The 22,007-nt window shown below is 39.6% G+C and overlaps 1 protein-coding gene across 2 annotated transcripts in view; it reads left to right on the top strand.

Annotated features, from left to right (window-relative positions):
* Nucleotides 1–22,007, top strand: part of LOC121167249 (limbic system-associated membrane protein) — a 611,964-nt gene that overhangs the window by 382,967 nt on the left and 206,990 nt on the right. For both annotated transcript variants that reach the window (XM_040996668.1, XM_040996667.1), the window contains exon 3: nt 3,884–4,009. In XM_040996668.1, coding sequence (XP_040852602.1) covers nt 3,884–4,009 — 126 coding nt within the window. The remainder of the gene's footprint in view (nt 1–3,883; nt 4,010–22,007) is intronic.

Raw genomic sequence — 22,007 nt, 5'->3', positions numbered from 1 at the left:
GAAATGCTTTAATACTTTAACATTATTTTTGGTAATTGTGATTTTTGATGAGTTTTCCCCAGTTTTTTTCTTGCAAGGTTAAGAGTCCAGAGTGCATTCAAAATTCAAAAATAAATGGGAAATGAAGATGTAATGTAATTTAATATAATGTAGAATAATTCCTTCTTAAACTTTGGGAAAAATTTCATTAGAGTATGGCATGGATTTGGAAAGCAATCTCCTTTGAAAGCCAAAAAGATGGCATTGTATATAAATCTTTTGAGAAGTTACAGGTAAAAAATAAAAGTGGTGAAATAAATAATGAATTAAGACCCATCAAGTGACCGGTGGATAAGTGAGATACAGGATGCAACCTATTCGCATTTCTAGCTGTTCAATACCAACACTTTCTGCATCTCTGATGCCTTGAGATGCAGTGTATGAGAGTGTGTCATCCTCAGTTAAGACCAGTACCGTTTGATGCTCATACTAGCACCTTACGGTCTATTTTGTTATATATTTTATTCCCAGTTTTATCAAAATGAATTGATGAAGGATTGAACAATGCGCTTAACTTGCATGGCATGTAAATACAGTCCCGAAGATTTATCTCATTTGTGAAAAAAAGGCACTAGTGGAGTGTCATAGGTAATAATTCTCTTAGCCATGGACACATTTTCTATTCTTGAAATTTGCATGTTTTAATTTTAGATATATTGAGCCTCTCTCCTTTAAAATTACTGCATTTTAAGAAAGCTTGGCAGACATATAAATTTGTGTATATTTATGGGGCATCATGTGGTGTGTGAATATATGCATGGAGTAATACACAATCAGTAAATATATCTCTGCAAACATTTAACACTCCATTAAAGCATCAGCATTTGAAACCCTGTCTTCTACTTATATATACATACAGAAAAATTAACACGTGTTGTCACCATGTTGTGTTCTTGTTACTCCTGTCCGGCTGTGGCCTAACATTCATTCATCAAGGCTTCTTCATCCATCCTTTCTTTCTGGGGTAAAATATTTTCTCACGCTGTTTCTATTATTGATCATCATCATCATCGTCTGACATATCTACATTTCCTCGCTTTACACTGTGTCCTGTGTTACAATTCAGAAGCATGTACAGCTTGAGTAGATTTGGGCTTTTATAATTATTGCCTAACTGTCTGTGACTGGTTTTAGATAGTCGAGGAATGCATCTAGAATATTTACAGTGCGTTCTTGAACATCAGCATTGATTTGTATTTTGCATTTTTTCGAGATGTTCAGAACATCTGCGAATTAGAAACGGAATATTAAACAGAAGAAAAGGACATCAGGATCTCTTCATTCCAAACCCAGACATAATTATTTATCATATCACCTTTGACATTTATTACAATTTGTTTCTCATATTCCTCTTTTAAAATGAGTTTCACCAGGCCCAATGCAGTCGCCTAGTGGCAAAATTCCATGCCTTGCATGTGCTGGGATCCCATATGGGTACTAATTCATATCCTGGTGGCCTCACTTCCCATTCAGCTCCCTGCTTGTGGTCTGGCAAAGCAGCTGAGGATGGCCCAAAGTCTTGAGAATTTGCACCTGCGTGGGAGACTCGGAAGAAATTTCAGGCTCCTAGTTTTGGATCAACTCATCTCTGGCCGTTGCAGCAGACTGGGGAGTGAATCAGTGGACACGAGATCTTCCTCTTTGTCTCTCCGCCTCTCTATATGTAGCTTTCAAATACAAATGAAAATAAATCTTTAAAAAATTGAGTATCATCTTTTTGTTCCTTAAAATAAAAGTCTGGAAGAGTACATTTCAAGTCAATGTATGAATACAAGAAAATGACCCTTAAACTCAATAGCTAAAAGGTGGAATCAAAACTCTATAAATAGAAACTTCAAAATACTGGGCATTGACTACAGGCTATTTCTGCCCCTGGGTTTGATTTGAAGTAACTGGTTTCTGCCCACATGTCATTGTAAAATGAATTCTAAGGTCGCAAGAGACCGCCTCTCCACATCTGCCTGTACAGCTCTGGTCAGTTGCCCGAGTACCATCAGTGCCCCCTAATGGCTGTTTACAGGGACTGCATGGCTGTCAGTACCTGCTTCTGCAAACAAAATAATCCTGTACTCTTCACTACCGCACAGAGTCCTTTGTGAGAAAAAAGAGTGAGGAAAAATAAAATTCATTATTATCCTTCCTATGATTACAACTGTTGAATTCCTGCATCCTCTCTTGTCCTCTTCCCTCCTGGGGATACATAGTGTCTGAAGAACTTCACAAGCAGTTGGGTTGAGGGGAAAAAAAAGCAAAAAAACAAACAAAACAAAAGAGAAGGAAAGAGAAAAAGGTAAATTACAGTCAAGACATAAGCCATGCTATCTGTAACGAGAGCTTAACCATGGTTATGAAATTTGTGAGTAATTTACTTCCCACTTAAGCCTACCAAAGTGGGAGCTAATCTTGCCACACAAAACACTAATGAAGGAAGTCAGGCAGCAGTACTGTTTGCCCGTGGGGACTCATTTTTCACAGCACCAAAAACTAATTTCTGCTGTTTTGACCATCTGGTATCCTGGATTTTAAAGATGAGATTTCATTCAGGCAGTGCTTAGGAGCCTGAGCCTGGGAGTCAGGCTGGTTTCAGATTCCTTTTACAGGTCTCCTCGGGTCCATTCAGTGTCATACCTGTAAAAGTACTCCCCGTACTTGGGCCGTCCTCAACTGCTTTCCCAGGCCATGGGCAGGGAGAGGGATGGGAAGCGGAGCCGCTGGGATTAGAACTGGTCCTCATGTGGGATCCCGGCGCATTCCAGGCAAGGACCTTAACCATTACGCACCAGGCCTGAAGTTTTAAATAAAGTTAACTATTAGCAGTGGTGATGGTAGTATTAATAGTAATTGTACTACAGTGTTTTTATAATGCCTGCTTGTCTGTGATACTGACCTTATTGATTTAGCATTGAACTTCTAAATTGTATCACCAGTCCTGACTGCTACACTCCAAGAGGGCATTTAAGGATTTCTTTTTGCAGGAGTTTACTCATGGTTTGCTTATGTGGTCACAACATAAGCACCGTATCGTACTAATCCAAGTGTTCAGTCTTACACTAACACACACCAATTTTCTTTCCATGACATTTTGGAGCAGATATTACACTATATTTATTATCATATAAATCTATATGTGCACAAGAAAAGAGATTTAAAAACAGTGATAAAAAGATGATTGCTATCTACGAATTTGCATACTCTAATGTTTAAATGAAGTTTATATAGTTAAGAATGAAGGCATTTTTAGTGCAGGGCTAGGTATACTTCCTCTTGCACAGAGATGGCCACACAGAAAGGTGATTTCTCTTTGAAGGCCTTCCTTGGAACCTCCTCAGAGAATGGACAAGACATAAATGATGATATGGATCTTTACAGCATCCTGGCTACTTAACACAAAATTTCAAATGATGTAATGAAAGATCAAGTTTACCACTTTCACATTCCAGTGCTGCAAGTCTCTTCTGCATTTTTTAAAATATTTATTTATTTTTATTGGAAAGGCAGATATACAGAAAGGAGGAAAGTCTGAGAAAGATCCATTGATTCACTCCGCAAGCAGCCACAATGGCTGGAGCTGAGCCAATCCGAAGCCAGGAGCCAGGAGCCAGGAGCTTGTTATGGGTCTCCCACACAGGTGTAAGATCCCAAGGCTTTTTGCCATCCTTGACTGCTTTCCCTGGTCACAAGCAGGGAGCTGAATTGGAAGTGGGGCTGCCAGGATTAGAACAGATCCCATATGGGATCCTGGCATGTGCAAGATGAGGACTTTAGCCACTAGGCTATGGTACCAGACCATGCAAACCTCTTTTATTGATATGATTACATGTTTCATATGCTTTTGTCTTTACAGTTCCACCAAAGATCTCCAATATCTCCTCGGATGTCACTGTGAATGAGGGTAGCAACGTGACTCTGGTTTGCATGGCCAATGGACGCCCTGAGCCTGTTATTACCTGGAGACACCTTACACCAACTGGTAAGCAACCTTCAGCTTCGCAGGATGCCCTCTGGTGGTATCTCTGGGCTCTGAAATCTCACTGCTTAGAAGAAAAATTAGACTTTGTATTGATAAAACACTAAGAAAATTGCTACTCGGGGTTTAGGGTCTTCATAGTCATTGCCAATGGGTTCAGGTTTATAAAATGTACAACTTTTAAACTAGCTTATCTTCTTAAAGGAAAAAGAGAGGGACATTAAAGGACTTAAGGCTTTATCTAAAACACATCCAATTTTGGCAAGTGAGGGTATTGACACACTTTTTGCATAAATTAAATTTATAGAATTATTTATATTTGTTTATTTTGCTTTACTTATAGTCATCAACATAGCTAGATTATCTCCTAATTTTGACCTTTGTATAAATGGTATACATAATGTTTAAGACTGAATGCATGACTTTGATTCCACCAAATCCATTTTCTCACATGTAAAATTATGCCTTTGCAGATGACACAGTCTTTGAAAAATGGCATCTGCTATTTAATTGTTCTAGAAAGAGGATCAATGAATCAATTACTCTTATAAGATGCCTTTTATTTTGATAGAGAACTCCCAACTTTTAACCAATTTATTCTTTCAAAGTTTCCTTTTATATGTATCTAGGGATTTAATTTACAACATAACCAAAAAAAAAAAAAAAAGGCAGAGCTGAATATAAAGTGGAACTATCTTAAGTTACTTCCAAATGGCCAGAATAGTGTTTGGATGCAGTGACTTTTAAAGTCTCTGTTATTTGTGTGTGAGAGTATAGTGCCATCTTTTATTATTATTATTATTAGACCCCAAAGTAATTTTTCAGGCAATGTTTGAGCCAATTTATATGGTAATGTTATGTTTAGACAAATATTCTTATGAGAGGCTTCTCTTTTCTTAAGAAAATCTCACCCAAAACTTAATACTTGCAACCCATCACTTATTAATATATAAGCAGCCTATTAATGATATATACATCCAAAGCACATTAATTTGGGATATCAGTCTCGAATGCACTATGTCACAGATTTATCCTACGCCTTACTTGGGATAAAACACACAAAGAGGGATGTCTGAGATGTGAACTGAAAGATACCACATTTCTCCTTAAAACAAGCTAAAATTGGAGCACATGTTACTTGGATGGTTCTAGTAGCTCCCAAATCTAAGTCTCCTAACCCTTTCACAAGTAGCATTGTTTTATGAATGGCAAATTGATGCAAAAGCTATTGGCTTGTGTTTCAGGATGGTAAAACAGATGCATTCTAGAATTATTTGATTGACTCTAATATTGCCAAGAGATTATTTAACTTTTACATAATCTTTGTTTGAAAAAGTTCCTTGAGGAAATTTCTCTGTTTTTGGTATCTCCACTGTTCTTTATTTAAGCATAGTTGGTTTGTTCGTTTTTCTTTGAATGGGTCCAGTGAATGTTTGTGATTTTGACTCCTTCATTGTATTGAATGATGGCAAACATCAGGCTAAATTTACAACCTATTTGTAAAAGAATATAAGTTATTATGCATAAATTACATGTAAGTAATACTTTAAACAAACTGCTTAGGAATGTAGGGTATCAAATCTATATATTGTTAGATACAAAACCACACCGAAATAGTGAGACTACTGAGACCAGAATGATGGTAAAACCAGGTGAGGTTCCCTGGGCCACAAGGTCCACAGGCTGCTGCAGTCACACCTGCACTCAGCTGCACATTTCTTTAGTGGTGATGACTGCGCTTGATGCAAAGGTATGTGTTGTCTTCTGATTGGTCCACTTACATGAGTCCAGGACCGCTATTCCCCGTGGGAACTTTTGGCACCACCTAGGAGCTTTCTGCCTGCCCCCAGGTCCTCTAGGCTAACATATATAAACTATATTCCTGCCTTCATGTTATTTCCATACCATTATTTTATTTCACTTTTCTAATTATTAACCTACATAAGCATTTTATTTCTAACTTCTCAATAGCTTGTGGAACAAGGAAGCACATAAAACAAGGGGAAAGGAGAGGGAGAAAGACAGATATATTCCAGTTACAATCAAACAGTGAAATATGCTAATACAAATGATTATTTTGATATAGCTTTGTGTGGTAATTAGCTTTTAAAGGGAAAATATAATTCCTGACTTAACCCCCAAATAGATGCAATTTTGTCCATGAGTAGAAAAATTATGAAACAAAACCAGACTTTCATTACTCTTCTCCATTCTTCCAAGAGCTTTGGTCTTCAAAACTAAGTACAATAAACTCCCTATCATAACACAGTTTTACTTGAACCTGAATAACCTTGTTTTCCATGATATTTCAAGTTGAGAAAAGACAAATGGCCACATCGTATCTTCCAGAATAAAGACAGTTTATTCGTATATTCTCAGAAAACTCTTAATACTTCAAAATCGACTGGAAAAATTAATGAACTTAGAGGAATTCTTAGTAGTCAAAACCAAAGGTCAGCAAAGACAGCCTGGGAATCAAATCCATTCTTGCCTATGTAATACTACCTGCAAGCAATGTGGTTGCTAAATTGCTAAAAAAAAAAAAAAATGGGGAAGGGGTAAATTAAAAAAATATCTTTTGACATGCAAGAATCATGGAATTCAAATTTTAGGGTCACACGAAGTTTTACTAAAACACAGCCGTATTTATTGGTATATACTCAAAGTCCACATTTTTTTTTTTCTAAAGCAGTTGAGGAGTTGCAACAAAGATCCTGTGGCCCACGAAGCTGAGTATACAGCATTTTTTACAAGGTTATTAGTGGAAAGTAGAATTAAAAGATAAATTTATTTTAGTGCAAAGTATTTCTGGAATCCCTGAATAGTTTTATCATTAAGCACATTCTCCATGTATATTTGGAACATCAATGCTACCTTCTTTCTGATCTCTTACAGAGTAGTTTAAAGATCCCTGTGTAAGATCATGGCTTGGGACACGATCACAACTCAGGCATTGCCCATACTCCAAGGGCTTTCCATACTCCAAGTTCCCCCCACCTCACGTTTCAGGGGAGAAAGCTCCTTCTTTCATGGTCTTTTATCAAATCATCCCTGTGGTTAGGTTTTATTCTGACACATGCAAAATTAATTTCCCAATGCATATGCAGACTCGGGGACTGGCGGACAGGGGCAGGGAGCAGGTTACCATTCTCTGTTATAATGGGCATAAATTCCAAAGCCTGCCGTTTGATCACCTCCATGTCTGCCCTGTAAGACCACTCCATCATGATCGTCTGCTGGATGGTAAGAAAATTTACCTATCGTATTCTACAGAGGACATTAGGATTTTTATGGGTAAGTTTTAGTTTATGTGCTTTAATCCTTTCAAAATTTCAAAATGGGGTGATTCATTTCAACCCGTCATGCTCATCATTTCTTGGAGACACTTGGAGAAGGGACTGCTCTCTGCGATAGGAAATCTGCCTGCAGCCCATGGCTGTGTGAGCAAAGGGGGAAAAAAAGCAGCCTGGCTAACTTTGTTCAATTATTAATTCTTCCTTCAACAGTACAGAGATGTGACTGCTTTGCAGAGGAAATGTTCCCGTAGTTAGCTCCACCCTTTAGGGGCATCAAGCCCCTAAAAGGGAAATGATGTGACTCAGGATATGTCAGTATACTATTACCTGTGACTTGATGACCTGACGAAAGAAAAAAAAAAAAAGGAACATTTCTACAAGCAAAAAATTACCTCTTAACTTAGTTCCTTTATTTTTTCTTAATTTTACACAAGACTTTTTTTCCAGCATATTTTAAGAGTTTTTAAGGAAGACATTAAAATGATGGTTGATTCCGCATATATTCAAAATCTTAACATCTGACTTCAATGAGGTAAAAACAAATTGACATATTCCACAGTTGCCTCTGTTACATTTAGGATTTCTTAATTTTTCTCTTTTCTTCAGTCATTTTAACATGGCATGTCACGTATAGAGTTATTAAATGTGACCTATTTTCTCCCTTAATTAAGTTAGACTTTCATAATACCGTGACTCCCAGAGGGCAATTGCACCGTAACATGTATTTTCTATGCAGTGTTTGATCTCTCTTCTGTGCTCAGTGCTCTTCCCCTCTTCATTTAACTTTGTTTCTAAATCGTTCTCACAATCATGGGGAAGTCCCTTTCTCAAGTGCATCACATGATGTCAGGATTGCTCAGGGTTACAGAAAGTGTGTTGCGTTTTCTACAAGGGTTTACAAAACCCCGGTAGCTTCCTAGAGCTGCAAACCTCAAAGATACACTGAGAATCGGCTTTAGGCGGAGAGTCACTTTGGTTGTGCTGTGTCACTTTCCATCCATCCAGAAGCCAGACTTGACAACATAGAGATCTGGTTTGAAGAAGCATCTTGCATTTATTGATGTAAATAGAAAAACACTAACATGGGTGGGGTCAGGAAGAATCCAGGGAGTCTGGAATATATTTTTTTTCATTGGACATTGGGTTTTCATCTGTTGGTATGAGAGATCCCTTTCAATTCATTTCCAAATCTGAATGATTAGATGATGATGTTTTTGAACTCCATTAATGCTTTAGCCTAGTGTGTCTTTCTGCAATTTGTGTAACTCACCCTTAATGACCAGTATAGCCTCTGACTATGTGGGTTTGACAGAAATACGTAATGTTTAATTAACTTTATTTCTTTAAATCAGTCCTGCAGATAAAAGTTAGAAGTAACTGAGATCTGGTCTTTGGAATTAGCCGGTTAGAATTAGAATGATCTTGCCTCCATGTTTGTAGCATTAGGACGCATATGATCCAGGAAACAGGACGTTATTTCCCAGAAATGTTCCTGTATAGACCTTCCAGAATGTTTCATGAGTCAGTCTTGGCAGTATACAGATGTGAAGCAGTCAGATCCGTGAGCTTCACAGGCAGAGGTTATTGATCATATAGTGACTATTAAAAGGAGGCTAAATACTCAATATGCTCTTTAATTGCTTTACTTCTCGCATTCCTAAATTTATATTATTCCAATTTCCCTTTCCAAAGAGGAGAAAATCTTGTTATGTTTTGTTGTTAGTGTCCTTCTTACATATTTGTTTTAAAATGTGTCACCCGTCAACACAAGTACATTCAGATGAGAGTTGATATGTGTCCTACAGTTTGTTCATTTGGCAGAAATTATGTAGAGTATAAAATGTTTAAAATAACTTTATGAAAAGTACGGTGGGCATAATCCCTGAATAGATGGCGTTTATAGTTCAATAAGAAAGCAGAACATTAAACTAATAAGTATATGAATAACCCATTAATTAGATTCATACATTATAAAGGAAAATTATAGCCATCAATAAGATCATAAAACAGGGTTATATAGCAAAATCTGCAAGGCTAGCAAAACTCTTCCTTGAGGAAATATTGCCCTGAGGTCTCAAGGATGAATAGGATCTGGCAAAAGAGAAAAAAAGATGAAGGGAAAAAGAGTACATTAAGTTTAGGTATCTGCCTAGAGAAAGACCTGGCAAGGATATGCATTAGGCAATCAAATATTGTTAAATTATATTGTTAGTTTGCTATGCTGCTGTTAAAAAGACACATATAAATTTCTTTGAAAACAATTCTTGTGCTTCTAATAGTCCTAATGTCTCTATCTAACAGAAGAAAACCTTGATATTTCTATATTTTCTCTTCAGTGACTCATTTTTATAATGACTTAAGTGTGCATATCAATGTATATAACACTGTGTCTATTATATAATGCTTTGTGTTCTACTTGATGCATACAGGCACACTTTGTTAATTGTGCTTCATAGACGCTATGTTTTATATTTACGGGTTGGGGGTTGTCAGCAACCTATGTCAAGCAAGTCTATTGGCAACATCACTCAGTAGTTACGCTCACTTTGTGGGCTGTGGAATATTCAGTAATTCTTGAGATACTTCACATTTTGTCCTTATCACTGATGTTTTAGTGACCTGTGGTCAGAATCCTTTGTTACTATTGTGGTTGTGTGGGGGCTCTGCAGTCTGTAATAATTCAACGTGCCAACATAATCCGTATTGTCAGTGTTTGACGGCTGCACCCCATGCTTCTCCCTTTCCTTGGACCCCTGTACCCCCATTGAAATGCAGCCGACAAATAACCGTATGACAGCTTCTCAGTGTTCAAGAGTTTCCCATCTCTCATATATCAAAAAGTAAAAATTATCAAGCTTAGTGAAGAAGGGGTAGTTAAACATGAGATAGGAGGAAAGGCAGGCCATTAATGCCAAACAGCTATGTTGTGAAAGCAGAGGGAAAGTTCCTGAAGGAAATTAAAAGTATTACTTCACTGACTACACTATGATAGAAAGTGAAAAGGTTTATTGCTCATATGGAGAACATTTTTAGTGATCTGGCTAGGAAATCAAACTAGCCACAACATTTTCCCTAAATCCAAGACCAAGACTCTCTTCAATTTTAGGATGGCTGAGAGTTGATAAAGTCACAACAGAAATGATGATAGGAAGGGTTGTTTGATGGGTTTCAGATAGCACATCTCCCTATCCTAACAGTATAAAGAGAAGCAAGTGCTCACACAGATGCCAGTCATCCAGAAACTCTAACTAATGGATTAAAGTGACTAAGTTAGATTTTCAAAGTGAATGAACAACCTTGGATTGAAAGATTTCATCTGGGACTTTCATAACTTTGGGGAAGTCAACATATGTTTTCCAGGCTGACTTATGTCAGGTTGGATGGAGCATTCTGAAAAGCCTAGGATCTTTAAGGATTTTACTGTATCTAACTTTCTTGTGCTCTACAAATGGACAGCAAAGCCTGGATATCAATACATGCATTTTGCAGAATATTTTCAGCCCACTACTTGAAATCTGTGCTTCAGAAAATAAAAATTTCTTTCAAAATTCTTGTTATTGACAATGTACCTACTCACCCAAGATAGTTAATGTTATCAGGGAGTTGTACAATAAGATTAATGATTTCTTTTTTTTTTAAGATTTAATTATTTGTTGGAAAGAGTTACAGAGAAAGGGAAAAGCAGAGACACAGAGAGAGAATGAGAGGTGGAGACAGAGGGAAAAAGGGGGAGAGAAAGGAAAGGAGGGGAAGAGAGATTGCTTCGAATCTGCTGGCTCATTGCCCCAAGCAGTTTTACCAAGGCCAAAGTGAGTAACCCAGAGCCTCATCAGACTCTTGAGTGTGACGTCAATGACCTAATCCCCTGGGTCATTTTCTGCTGCTTCTCCCGGGCTGTGAGCAGGGAATTGTGTCAAAAATGTAACAGCTCGAATTGAAACCAGCATTCAAAGAGGATGCTACTGTTTCAACCGCTATGTCACAATTTTCATGCTGGCTAACACAACATGCACTCAGCAGCTAATAGCATCAAGCGGTACTTTTGACTTTCAAGTCTTGTTTGTTTATTTTTTTAAAGAAATGGGCTTGCTAAAGTCTACATGGACAAGCAGTCCTTCTGGTAGACTTGAATAAAATCAATGGAAAATCTTCTGGAGATATGTCTAAGAAAATGTATGATTCATGAGAGGTCAAAATATCAATATTAACATGACTTTGGGCAATGCTAATTCCAATATTTATGGGTATCTTTGCCAAGTTGAAGATCTTAGTAGAGGAAATAATTGCAGATATGGTGGGATTAGCAAGAGAAATATAATTAGAATTGGAGCCTAAAGATGTAGTTGAATTGTTTTTAATCTCAGGATAAATGAGAAAAAGTTGCTTTTTATGGACAAATTTAGAAAGTTGTTTCTTAAAACAAAATCAGGTTCTGATAAATATGCTGTAAACATTGTTGAAATGATAACAAAAATTTTGAGGTGTTACATTAACTTCTATGATATGGGAGTTGCAGGGGTCTTTGTAAAATTTTCTAAGTTCTGTGAGAAAATGTTATAAAATAGCATCATGAAATCTTTCTTAAGAAATCAAAAAATGTGGTAAACTTTGCTGATATTTTATTTCAAGAAATGATCATAGTTACTCTAAACTTCAGTTCCCCAATGCTGATTAGACAGCCAAAATATCAAACCAAAATCTTTCACCTACACAAAGACTACAATGCAGTAAATGTTCAGATAATCCTGAGTGATTTTTTAGCAAAAAAAATTGTATTTAAGTCATATATTTCTTTTAAACATAATGCTATTACACCCTTAATCTTCAGTATATTGCAAACAATTGTTACTTGCACTATTTCTTGTGCAAAAAAGTGTGACTGCCTTAATTAGTTTTGTTGCAGTGATATACAACTGCACAGTGTCTCTGAATATCTTTGTTTAAATGAAAATGTGCCACAATTTTAATAGAAAATAGAATTAAAAGCATGACCAGTTTTTAGATACAAAATACACAAATATTATTCATAAAATGTAGAAATACATGCTATGAAAAATTATATGTGAATTGCAATATTTTGCATCAATTCTGTGAAGATCGATAATTCCACTGTTCTACAAACCTTCTGGAGAACCTTTGTGTACATATATACACTGAAATAGACTTCCTTGTGTGGCAAATATAACTTGTTTGTGTAAATATCGTGCATTGAGCAGAGAAATGTATTTTTTCCTGACACATTATGCTGTAAATGCTAAACCATAATAAGTTACTATAAACTCATCAGTGAAACAAATGAGCAATTTGGAAAACGTGCATTAAAATTTGTGCCCACTGTGGTAGCCTGGTGGTTAACATCCTTACCTTGCATGCACTGGGATCACATATGAACAGCAGTTCTAATTCCCATGGCTCCACTTCCCATTCAGCTCCATACTTGTGGCCTGGGAAAGCATGCAAAGCCATGAGACACTGCACCTGCATGGTAGACCTGGAGAAGACTCAGGGCTCCTGGTTTCAGATTGGCACAGTTCAGCTATTGGGGCCACTTGGGGGAGTAAATCAGTGTATGGAAGATCTTTCTCTTTGTCTATCCTTTTTGTATATCTGACTTTCCAAAAAAAAAAAAAAATCCATCCCCGTATGATTGCTGACCTTCTCAACTCATAACTTAGATACTCTGGAAATACAGAACTGATAGTGTCAACTTAGAACCATGGATGTCTCTACACAATTTGGTGTGTTGACTGTTTTTACAAGAAACGCACAAATGTCTTGGCACCCCATTCAGACCTAGCCAGAAGATTCACTGACTCTCGAGAGTCCTCTGAGTGAAGCGAAATGATTCTTGAGATACCAGCTTTGGACTTCAATGCCCTGTGGATGTTATGCAACTTTTCCTGGAGTGGAAGAATACCTCAGTTAGAAATTTTGCATATGATGTAGTTGAACAGTAGCAGTGAGCTGGATTCAAAGTGAAGCAAAGATTCAAACCAGAGGCCGTATGGATTGCCAGTATTGTAGGTGGCAGCTCTACCTGCTAAGCTACAATGCTGACCCCAAGCATGTTTGCTTGCACTTAGTTCCCATTTATGGTCTCAGAACAAGTGTTCATAAACATCTGTTTTTTTTTTTGTTTTTGTTTTTTTTTTTTTATTGTTGCTTACACTGTATTGTGTAGTACCGTTTTATAGGCGCTGGGGATTCCCCCCACCCCTCCCCATACCCCTCCCCCCATGGTGGATTCCTCCACCTTGCTGCATAACCATAGTTCAAGTTCAGTTGAGATTCATTGCTTGCAAACACATGCCTAGCATAAAGTTCAGCGTCTTGTTGTCCAGATAAGTTCAGTGGCCTCCTGGGGAGACCTTCTATGGTCTGAAGATAGGTCTAACAGAGTAAAGATCCGGTCGGTTAAAAGCCCCAACAAGGCCTCAGTATCAATATACAACATTATGGAATTAATTGACATAGTATTGGGTAAACAATATGTTAAAAATAATGCAAGTTCCATTCTTCGAAACATCTGGGTTGAGACAGCATCAATGACACGTTCAAAAAATAACAAACAACCAAACAATAAATTACAGGTTAAATCAAGGCGAACATGTGGTATCTAATCTTTTGGGATTCACTCATTTCCCTTAGCATTATAGTTTCCAGTTGTGCCCATTTAGCCACAAAGAACTGCATTTTGTTTTTTTTAACAGCTGAGTAGTATTCCATGGAGTAGATGAACCAAAGCTTTCTTATCCAATCTTCTATTGATGGGCATTTCGGTTGCTTCCATGTTTTTGCAATTACTGATTGTGCTGCAATGAACATGGGGATGCATGTTGGTTTGTCGTAAAACAGGTGTTTTGGATATATTCCTAGGAGTGCTATTGCTGGGTCATATGGCATGCAGATTCCGAGTTGTTTGAGTGTTCTCCAGACTGATTTCCATAAAGGCTGTACCAATTTGCAGCTCCACCAGCAGTGGAGTAGGGTTCCCTTTTCCCCGCATCCTCGCCAGCAAGCGTCGTTGGTGTTCTTGTTTATGTGGGCCAATCTTACTGGTGTTAGGTGGTACCTCATCGATGTTTTAATTTGGATTTCCCTTATTGCTAGGGAGCTGGAACATTTTTTCATATGTTTGTTTGCCATTTGGACTTGCTCCTTTGTGAAATGTTTGCCCATTTCCCTTGCCCATTTCTTGAGTGGCTTGTTTGTTTTGGTTTTTTGGTTGTTTTGAAGTTCTTTGTATATCCTGGAAATTAGCCCCCTATCGCCTATATCGTGTGCAAAGATCTTCTCCCACTCTGTGGGTTGCTTTTTTACTTTGTTGATTGTTTCCCTTGCTGTACAGAAGCTTCTTAGTTTGATGAGGTCCCATTTGTTTATTCTGTTCTCAACTGCTATTGCTTTTGGTGTCCTTCTTAGAAAGTCGGAACCTACTCCTAGGTCTTGCAGTGTATTTCCTACATTTTCTTGCAAGAGTTTGAAGGTTTCTGGATGTAGGTTTAGGTCTTTTATCCATGTAGATTGGATCTTAGTGTATGGTGATAGATGTGGGTCTATCCTTTTGTTTCTACAGGCTATCAGCCAGTTGTCCCAACAACATTTACTAAAGAGGCCTTCCCACTTGCTTGAGCTATCATTGGTCTTTTTGTCAAAGATTAATTGGCTGTATTTGTGTGGGTTCCCTTTTGGTGCTTCTATTCTATTCCATTGATCTTCTTTTCTGTCTTTGTGCCAGTACCAGGCTGTTTTGATAACCACTGCTCTATAGTATGTCCAGAGGTCCGGGATTGTGATTCCCCCTGCTAATCTCTTATTTTTCAGGATGGTTCTAGCTATTCGTGGTTTTTTGTGTTTCCAGATGAACTTTTGAATCATTGTATCCAGTTCCGTGAAGAATGTTTTGGGCAATTTGACTGGAATTGCGTTGAAAATGTATATTGCTTGTGGTAGTATAGACATTTTAATGATATTGATTTTGCCTATCCAGGAGCACGGGATGTTATTCCATCTTTTGAGGTCTTGTTCAATTTCCTTTTTAAATAGTTTGTAGTTTTCTTCGAATAGGTCTCCTACGCTTTTGGTTAGATTTATTCCCAAATACTTCATACTTCTCTCTGCTATTTTGAATGGTATCCTGTTGGTTAGATCTTCTTCCATCTTGGTGTTATTTGCGTACACTATGGCTGTTGATTTTCGTTCGTTAATTTTGTACCCCGCCACTCTGCCAAACTCTCGTATGAGTTCTAGCAGTTTCTGTATTGATTCTCCTGGTTTTTCTATGTATAGGATTATGTCATCTGCATATAGTGAAAGCTTGACTTCTTCGTTTCCTATACGTATGCCTTTGATTTCTTTTTCTTGTCTTATGGCCTCTGCAAGTACCTCTAGGACTATGTTGAATAGCAGTGGTGATAGCGGGCACCCTTGTCTTGTTCCAGATCTCAGTGGGAAGGGTTCTAGCTTTTCTCCATTCAGTATGATACTGGCGTTGGGTTTTTCATAAATTGCTTTAATTATGTTGTGGATTTTCCCATCTATGCCTACTTTGGCTAGAGTTTTTAGCATGAAGAGGTGTTGGATTTTGTCGAAAGCTTTTTCTGCATCTATTGAAACTATTATGTGGTTCTTGTTTTGCAGTTTTTGGATATGGTTTATAACATTTATGGATTTCCGAATGTTGAACCATCCCTGCATTCCAGGGATGAATCCTACTTGATCCGGATGAATGATCTGTCTGATGATTTTTTGAATTCTATTGGCTAGGATTTTGTTGAGAATTTTAGCATCAATGTTCATCAGAGAGATAGGTCTGTAGTTTTCCTTCTCTGATGGTTCTCTGTCCGGTTTTGGGATTAAGGTGATGTTGGCTTCATAGAATGAGTTTGGGAGGGTTGCTTCCTCCTCTATTGTTTTGAAGAGCTTGTAGAGGATTGGGGTTAGTTCTGTTCGGAATGTTTTGTAGAATTCTGTAGTGAAGCCGTCTGGGCCTGGGCTTTTTTTCGTTGGGAGATCCTTGATGACTGTTTCTATCTCTACCTCGGTTATGGGTTTATTTAATTCTGCAGTTGCCTCCGGACTGAGTTTTGGTAAGTGGTGGGAGTCCAGGAACTTTTCTATTTCTTGGTGGTCCTCAAATTTGTGGGAGTACAGTTCTTTGTAGTAATTTCTAATTATTTTCTTAATGATTGCAGTGTCTGTTGTTATGTTGCCTTTTTCATCTTTAATGCTATTGATTCTCACTTTCTCTTGTTTTTTTTTGATCAATCGGGCCAGTGGAGTGTCTATTTTGTTTATTTTCTCAAAAAACCAACTTTTTGATTTGTTGATTTTATGTATAGTTTTTTTGATTTCTATTTGGTTTATCTCCTCCCTTGTTTTGATGATTTCTTGTTTCCTATTGTGCGTGGGACTCTTCTGCTGCTGTTTTTCCAGATCCTGGAGGTGTGTGGTTAGTTCCTGTATTTGGCGTCTTTCTTGGGCCTTGACATGCGCTCCGATTGCAATGAATCTACCTCTTAGCACTGCTTTGGCGGTGTCCCACAAGTTTTGGAATGTTGTATCAGAGTTTTCGTTGGTTTCCATGAATTTTTTGATCTCATCTTTAATTTCTTCTCTGACCCATTGTTCGTTTAATAGCATATTGTTCAATTTCCAAGAGTGCCTATACTTCCTGGGGAGTTTTGAGTTGTTGATTTCCAGTTTCATCCCATGGTGGTCTGAGAGGGTACATGGTATGATACTAATGTTTTGGAAGTTGTTTAGATTCGCTTTATGTCCTATCATGTGATCGATTCTGGAGAAGGTGCCATGCACCGCTGAGAAGAATGTATAGTCTGTGGCCTTAGGATAAAAAGTTCTATATATGTCTACTAAGTCTAGTTGTTCTATTGTTTGTGTGAGCTCTGTTGTTTCTTTGTTGAGTTTTTGTTTCGTGGACCGGTCCATTGTTGTTAGAGGTGTGTTGAGATCGCCTACAAGAATTGTGCGGGTGTCTATGTCTTCCTTTAAGTCTGTAAGTAATTGCTTTACGTAACTAGGTGCATTAAGATTCGGTGCATAAACATTAATGATGGTGATTGCTTCTTGATGGATCATTCCTTTCACCAGTATAAAATGGCCTTCCCTGTCTCTTTTGATATTAGTTAGAATGAAATCTATTTCATCTGAAATTAGGATAGCTACCCCAGCTTTTTTTCTCGTCTATTGGCGTGAAATATCTTTTTCCATCCCTTCACTTTCAGTTTCTTTGCATCCTTTCTGGTTAGATGCGTTTCTTGTAGGCAACAGATGGTTGGGTCTTGTTTGATGATCCATTCTATTAATCTCTGTCTTTTGATTGGTGAATTTAGACCATTTGTGTTGAGAGTTAAAATTGAGAGTTTGCAATTTTGCCCTGCCATGTGATTGTGTTGTGTGTGTGTTGTTGCCAATGTAGTTGTCTTGTTTGTGCAGCTTTTAGTTTGGAGACCTTCTTATTTGCCAGCTTTGTTTGTGATTTGCCTCCTTTTTGTCCGGGACTAGTGCATTTCTAAGGAGACTTTGCAGAGCTGGTTTTGTGTAGACATATTCTTCTAGTTTTTCTTTGCTATTGAAGTATCTGATTTCGTTCTCATATACAAATGAGATCTTTGCTGGGTAGATTATTTTTGGTTGACAGTTGTTTTGTTTCAGGACTTGGAAGATCTTTGTCCATTCTCTCCTTGCTTGTAGGGTCTCTTCGGAGAAGTCAGCAGTGATCCTGATGGGTTTTCCCCTGTATGTGATCTTTTCTCTACTTCGTGCTTGTCTCAGGATTCCTTCTTTGTCTTCATTGGAGTAGAACCTGAGCACCGTGTGTCTGGGTGAGGATCTCTTTGGATCATGTCTGTTGGGAGTTCTCTGTCCATCCTGTATGCGGGGTGGATTCGTGTTCCAAGTGTTTTGGAAGTTTTCCTGTATAATTTCATCAAGCACTGCTTGCATCCCAGATTCTCTTTCTACTCCCTCAGGGAGGCCGATGATCCGAATATTCAGTTTTCTAAGGTAATCCTTCATCTCTTGCATCATTTTATTAGTTTTGCTGAGGTTTGTCTCCAGCTGTTTAATTCGCTGGGCACTTTCATTTTGTGTGTCTTCTGTTTCAGAGATCCTTTCCTCTGCCGCATTTATTCTGTTGATGAGGCTTTCAATCTTATTCTCTTGGGCATCCAGTTTGGTTTTGATTTGTTGTATTTCGGTGATTATGCGGTTCTGGTAGTCTTCCAGCTTTGTGTCCACGTCTCTGAGAAATTTTAGCATTATTTTCATCAATTCCTTTGCTGGTAACACGTCCATGTCTTCATCTCGCATCGCCGATATTGATAATGGCTTTTGGCCCATGTTTGGTGGGGTGCTGGCTCTTTCATCTGGAGCACAGCTCTTTCTGGTGGTTTTTCCCATTGCGTTGGTGTATTCTGGTGGGGCAAATGAACCCGTGTGTTGAGGGGCTGTCAGGTGCTTTCCTGTAGAGATTGGAGCCTGCAGGCGTGGTGTTGCCGGGCGTGGTAATTTTCAAGGCACCGTTGGTGCGTTCTCAGGGCCCGGGGCTGAAGAGCACCACCTTGGGGGCCCAGTGGATTCCAGGCACACTCTGGGCACCTCTTCAACAGGTGTGACACCCCAGGGCGTGGAGGGATGGAGGCGCTCTCTGGGTGTGCCCCCTGCACGGGAATCCACAGGACTTAGAAGGTTTTATGTGCTTTCTCCCTGCGTTCTCCGTGTCAGGGACTGCAAGGTTTTTCAGAGCCCACCTGGTGCGTCTCCCACACACGGGACTGTGGGTGAGGCACTTTCCAGGCGTGGCTCTTGTGCAGTGAATCCACCACTCGTGGTGTGTGGGTGTTCAGAGCCCCTGCTCCTGTGTGGCTCTCTCACACCGGCCCTTAGCGGGGGAGTGGCCCAGGCGCCCTGTTATTATTTCACGGCAGGTTCGCACCGTGTCAGTGTGATGCAGGAGTTTTCAGAGCTCTCCTGGTGGGTCGCCCACGCTCAGAACTGCGGGGTGGGAGGCGAGGGGTGAGCAGTTCACCCTATGGGAGTGGTACCTGCGTGTCGGGGACACACAGCGCTACACTTCCCAAGTTTCAAAGCTCCCCTGACATCTGACACCTGCGCTGTGGAGGCGGCTGCTGCAGGCGGGGCCGCCTAGTCCGCTCGGCTGCTGCAGGCGGGGCCGCCTAATCCGCTCGGCTGCTGCAGGCGGGGCCGCCTAATCCGCTCGGCTGCTGCAGGCGGGGCCGCCTAATCCGCTCGGCTGCTGCAGGCGGGGCCGCCTAGTCCGCTCGGCGCAGCGACCAGGGTCTTCCCGATGTTATCGCGCTTCCACCAGGCAGGATGTGGAGGACTCCAGATCCTCACCAGCAGCCTCTGCGCACTGAGACGCACTGGCCCTCTCAGTGTGGGAACATCCGAGGCGCCTTCCTGGTGCCCCCTCAGCCGCCAACACCACTGTGCGTAGTTCCCAAGGCATAAACCCGACAGCTTCAGTCTCTCTGCCCCGCGTTCTCAGAGGCTGGACCCTCAGTAGGGGGTCAAGGAATGCGGAGGCTACCACGTCAACCCCCCGGCTCACCAAACGTCCGGCCGCTGCAGTCTGCCTCCGCCTCCCGCCGGCGACGGTCCGCCCGATCTCCCCGCCTCCGGGCTGTCCGCGTCTCCCGTCAGGCCGCTTTCAAAAGTGACTCAGCAGGTCTGGAGTGGGATGTCGGTTTCTCTACCTTTGCCCTGCTCCGTTCTCGCTGTTCTTCCGAGTTGTGTGGATCTTTTTGGCTCCACACTGTCCCAGGGAGCCTCACGGACCTCTCCCTGCGATTCCCTGCTGTTCCACTTTGCTGCTTCTGTAACTTTCTATCCCTCTTTCACTGGACGCTCTCTCACAGCCTTCCTCCTACGTCGGCCATCTTCTCTCCCTCCATAAACATCTGTTTTTTGAGCAAAAAAAATTACTTATTCTGGTAAGGTGTCAAACCCTTTGTTACAATCTGTTTAATAATTAGGTCTCAGGAACAGTGATTGGGCAGTATCGCAGTCAGTGGCTTGAGCCTTGTTATGGGACAGGCACATATTACATCTCTGTGCTTGTTTGAGCCACAGATAAAATTTCAAATACAGTCCTCTGTCCTGAAAGACAGTAGATGATGACTCAAGTGCTTGAGTCCCTAATACTCATGAATAAGACTGAGTGCAGTGTCACCCTCCTGGCTTCAGCCTGGTCCAGTCTGTCTCAATCTCTCTCTCTCTCTCTCCTTCTCCCTCCCTCCCTTTCTCTTTTTCTCTGTGCCATCAAAGTAGTTGAAAATAGTCTTCAGAAACGGTAGTTTTACTGTACCTATATATGTAAATATATTTTATATGCTATTATTTTCTTTCCTTCTTTGAAATGTATCTGGATGGTTTTTTTCTTTATATATGTGGTGCTATTAGGTTTTTCGTCCCAGGGTCTTGTGTTAGAGTCAGGGTAGAAGTTGTAGAGGACAGGGTTTAGGCCCATGTGGTTTCGGTAGGAGAGAATGGAGCGCAGGCTTTGTCAATCTAAGGATGGAAACCTTTATTTATACTGTGAGCCACAGTAAGCGATCAATTTTCTGAGGAGACACCTGAGCCACAGCCTCCACGATGGCGATTTAGTCCTTTTACCAGATTTCCAAGTCTGACAAGTCATCAGAATGTCTGAAAGACAAGGGTTTCTATATATGCAGATTCCCTAATTAACTTTACACTTAAATAATCTCTTTTGGAGAATTCTAGGGTCTTGTAGAGGTCAAGTCTTCCAGAGAGTCATGTGATCTACTAGATGAGTAGAAAGACATTACAAACACAAAAAGTTGAAAGGGCTGTTTAAGATAGTCTAGGAAGAATCATATCAAAATGTGAATTCTGACTCAGTAGATTGTGGATAGGGCCTTAACTACTCATTCTAAACATACACACACACACACTGATGGACCAAGAAACAGAGTTTGAGCAGCATTAAAGAACTCTAAAACAAAATTGATTGAAATATATCAACACGTACAAATTGTGGGACCTAGTTATGATCAGCAATGTGCACAGTATTCATGAAATACTATTATATTGCTTTCTATTTTGAAGTTCTCTGTTACAACCTAGCTGTTGAAAGGTAGATAGTTCAGAGAATAATAGAACTATTACAATTTGGAGAGTAAGATTATCCCTGCCTATCAAACGTGCAACCTGATCATCAGAATGGCATGGTCATTGAGTGTTTTGTAAAAATGAGGAAGAAAGGAACACAGCACTGACCCTTGCAGTGATAATCATTTCATCAACATCTTAAGATAATTTGCATGTGAATAACCATGAAAAGAGCAGAGCTCAAGATGAAGAGCCTAGATATAAAAAGGAAACTGTTTTCTTTAGTATTTGAAGTGAGGAAATCAAGGAGCCTCCCCCACTTTCTAATAAAGAGTAATTCTGAGTCTTAGCCTTTCTTCCCAAAGCTTTCTTACTATGAAAGGAGGGTGAAAATGGTGTAGGGGTGGGGCTACAGATTTGTGCTATTGAATGTTTATCACTGGAAAATTGAGCATCTAGTGTTCTATCTGCTACATCAGATGCCGGAATAATTTAGGCTAATGTATGAAGAAACAGTCTGAATGACAATAACCACTTTTCTCATAAGCTTTTATAATAGCTTTATCTGCAATAATGTAGGCCCTGCCTCC

Source organism: Ochotona curzoniae, unplaced genomic scaffold, assembly GCF_017591425.1.
Source record: "Ochotona curzoniae isolate NIBS_2020 unplaced genomic scaffold, NIBS_Ocur_1.0 patch353, whole genome shotgun sequence".
In the NCBI taxonomy this organism is placed as follows: Eukaryota; Metazoa; Chordata; class Mammalia; order Lagomorpha; family Ochotonidae; genus Ochotona; species Ochotona curzoniae.
Note: the sequence above shows the minus strand (reverse complement) of the source record. Positions and strands in the feature narration are given on the sequence as shown.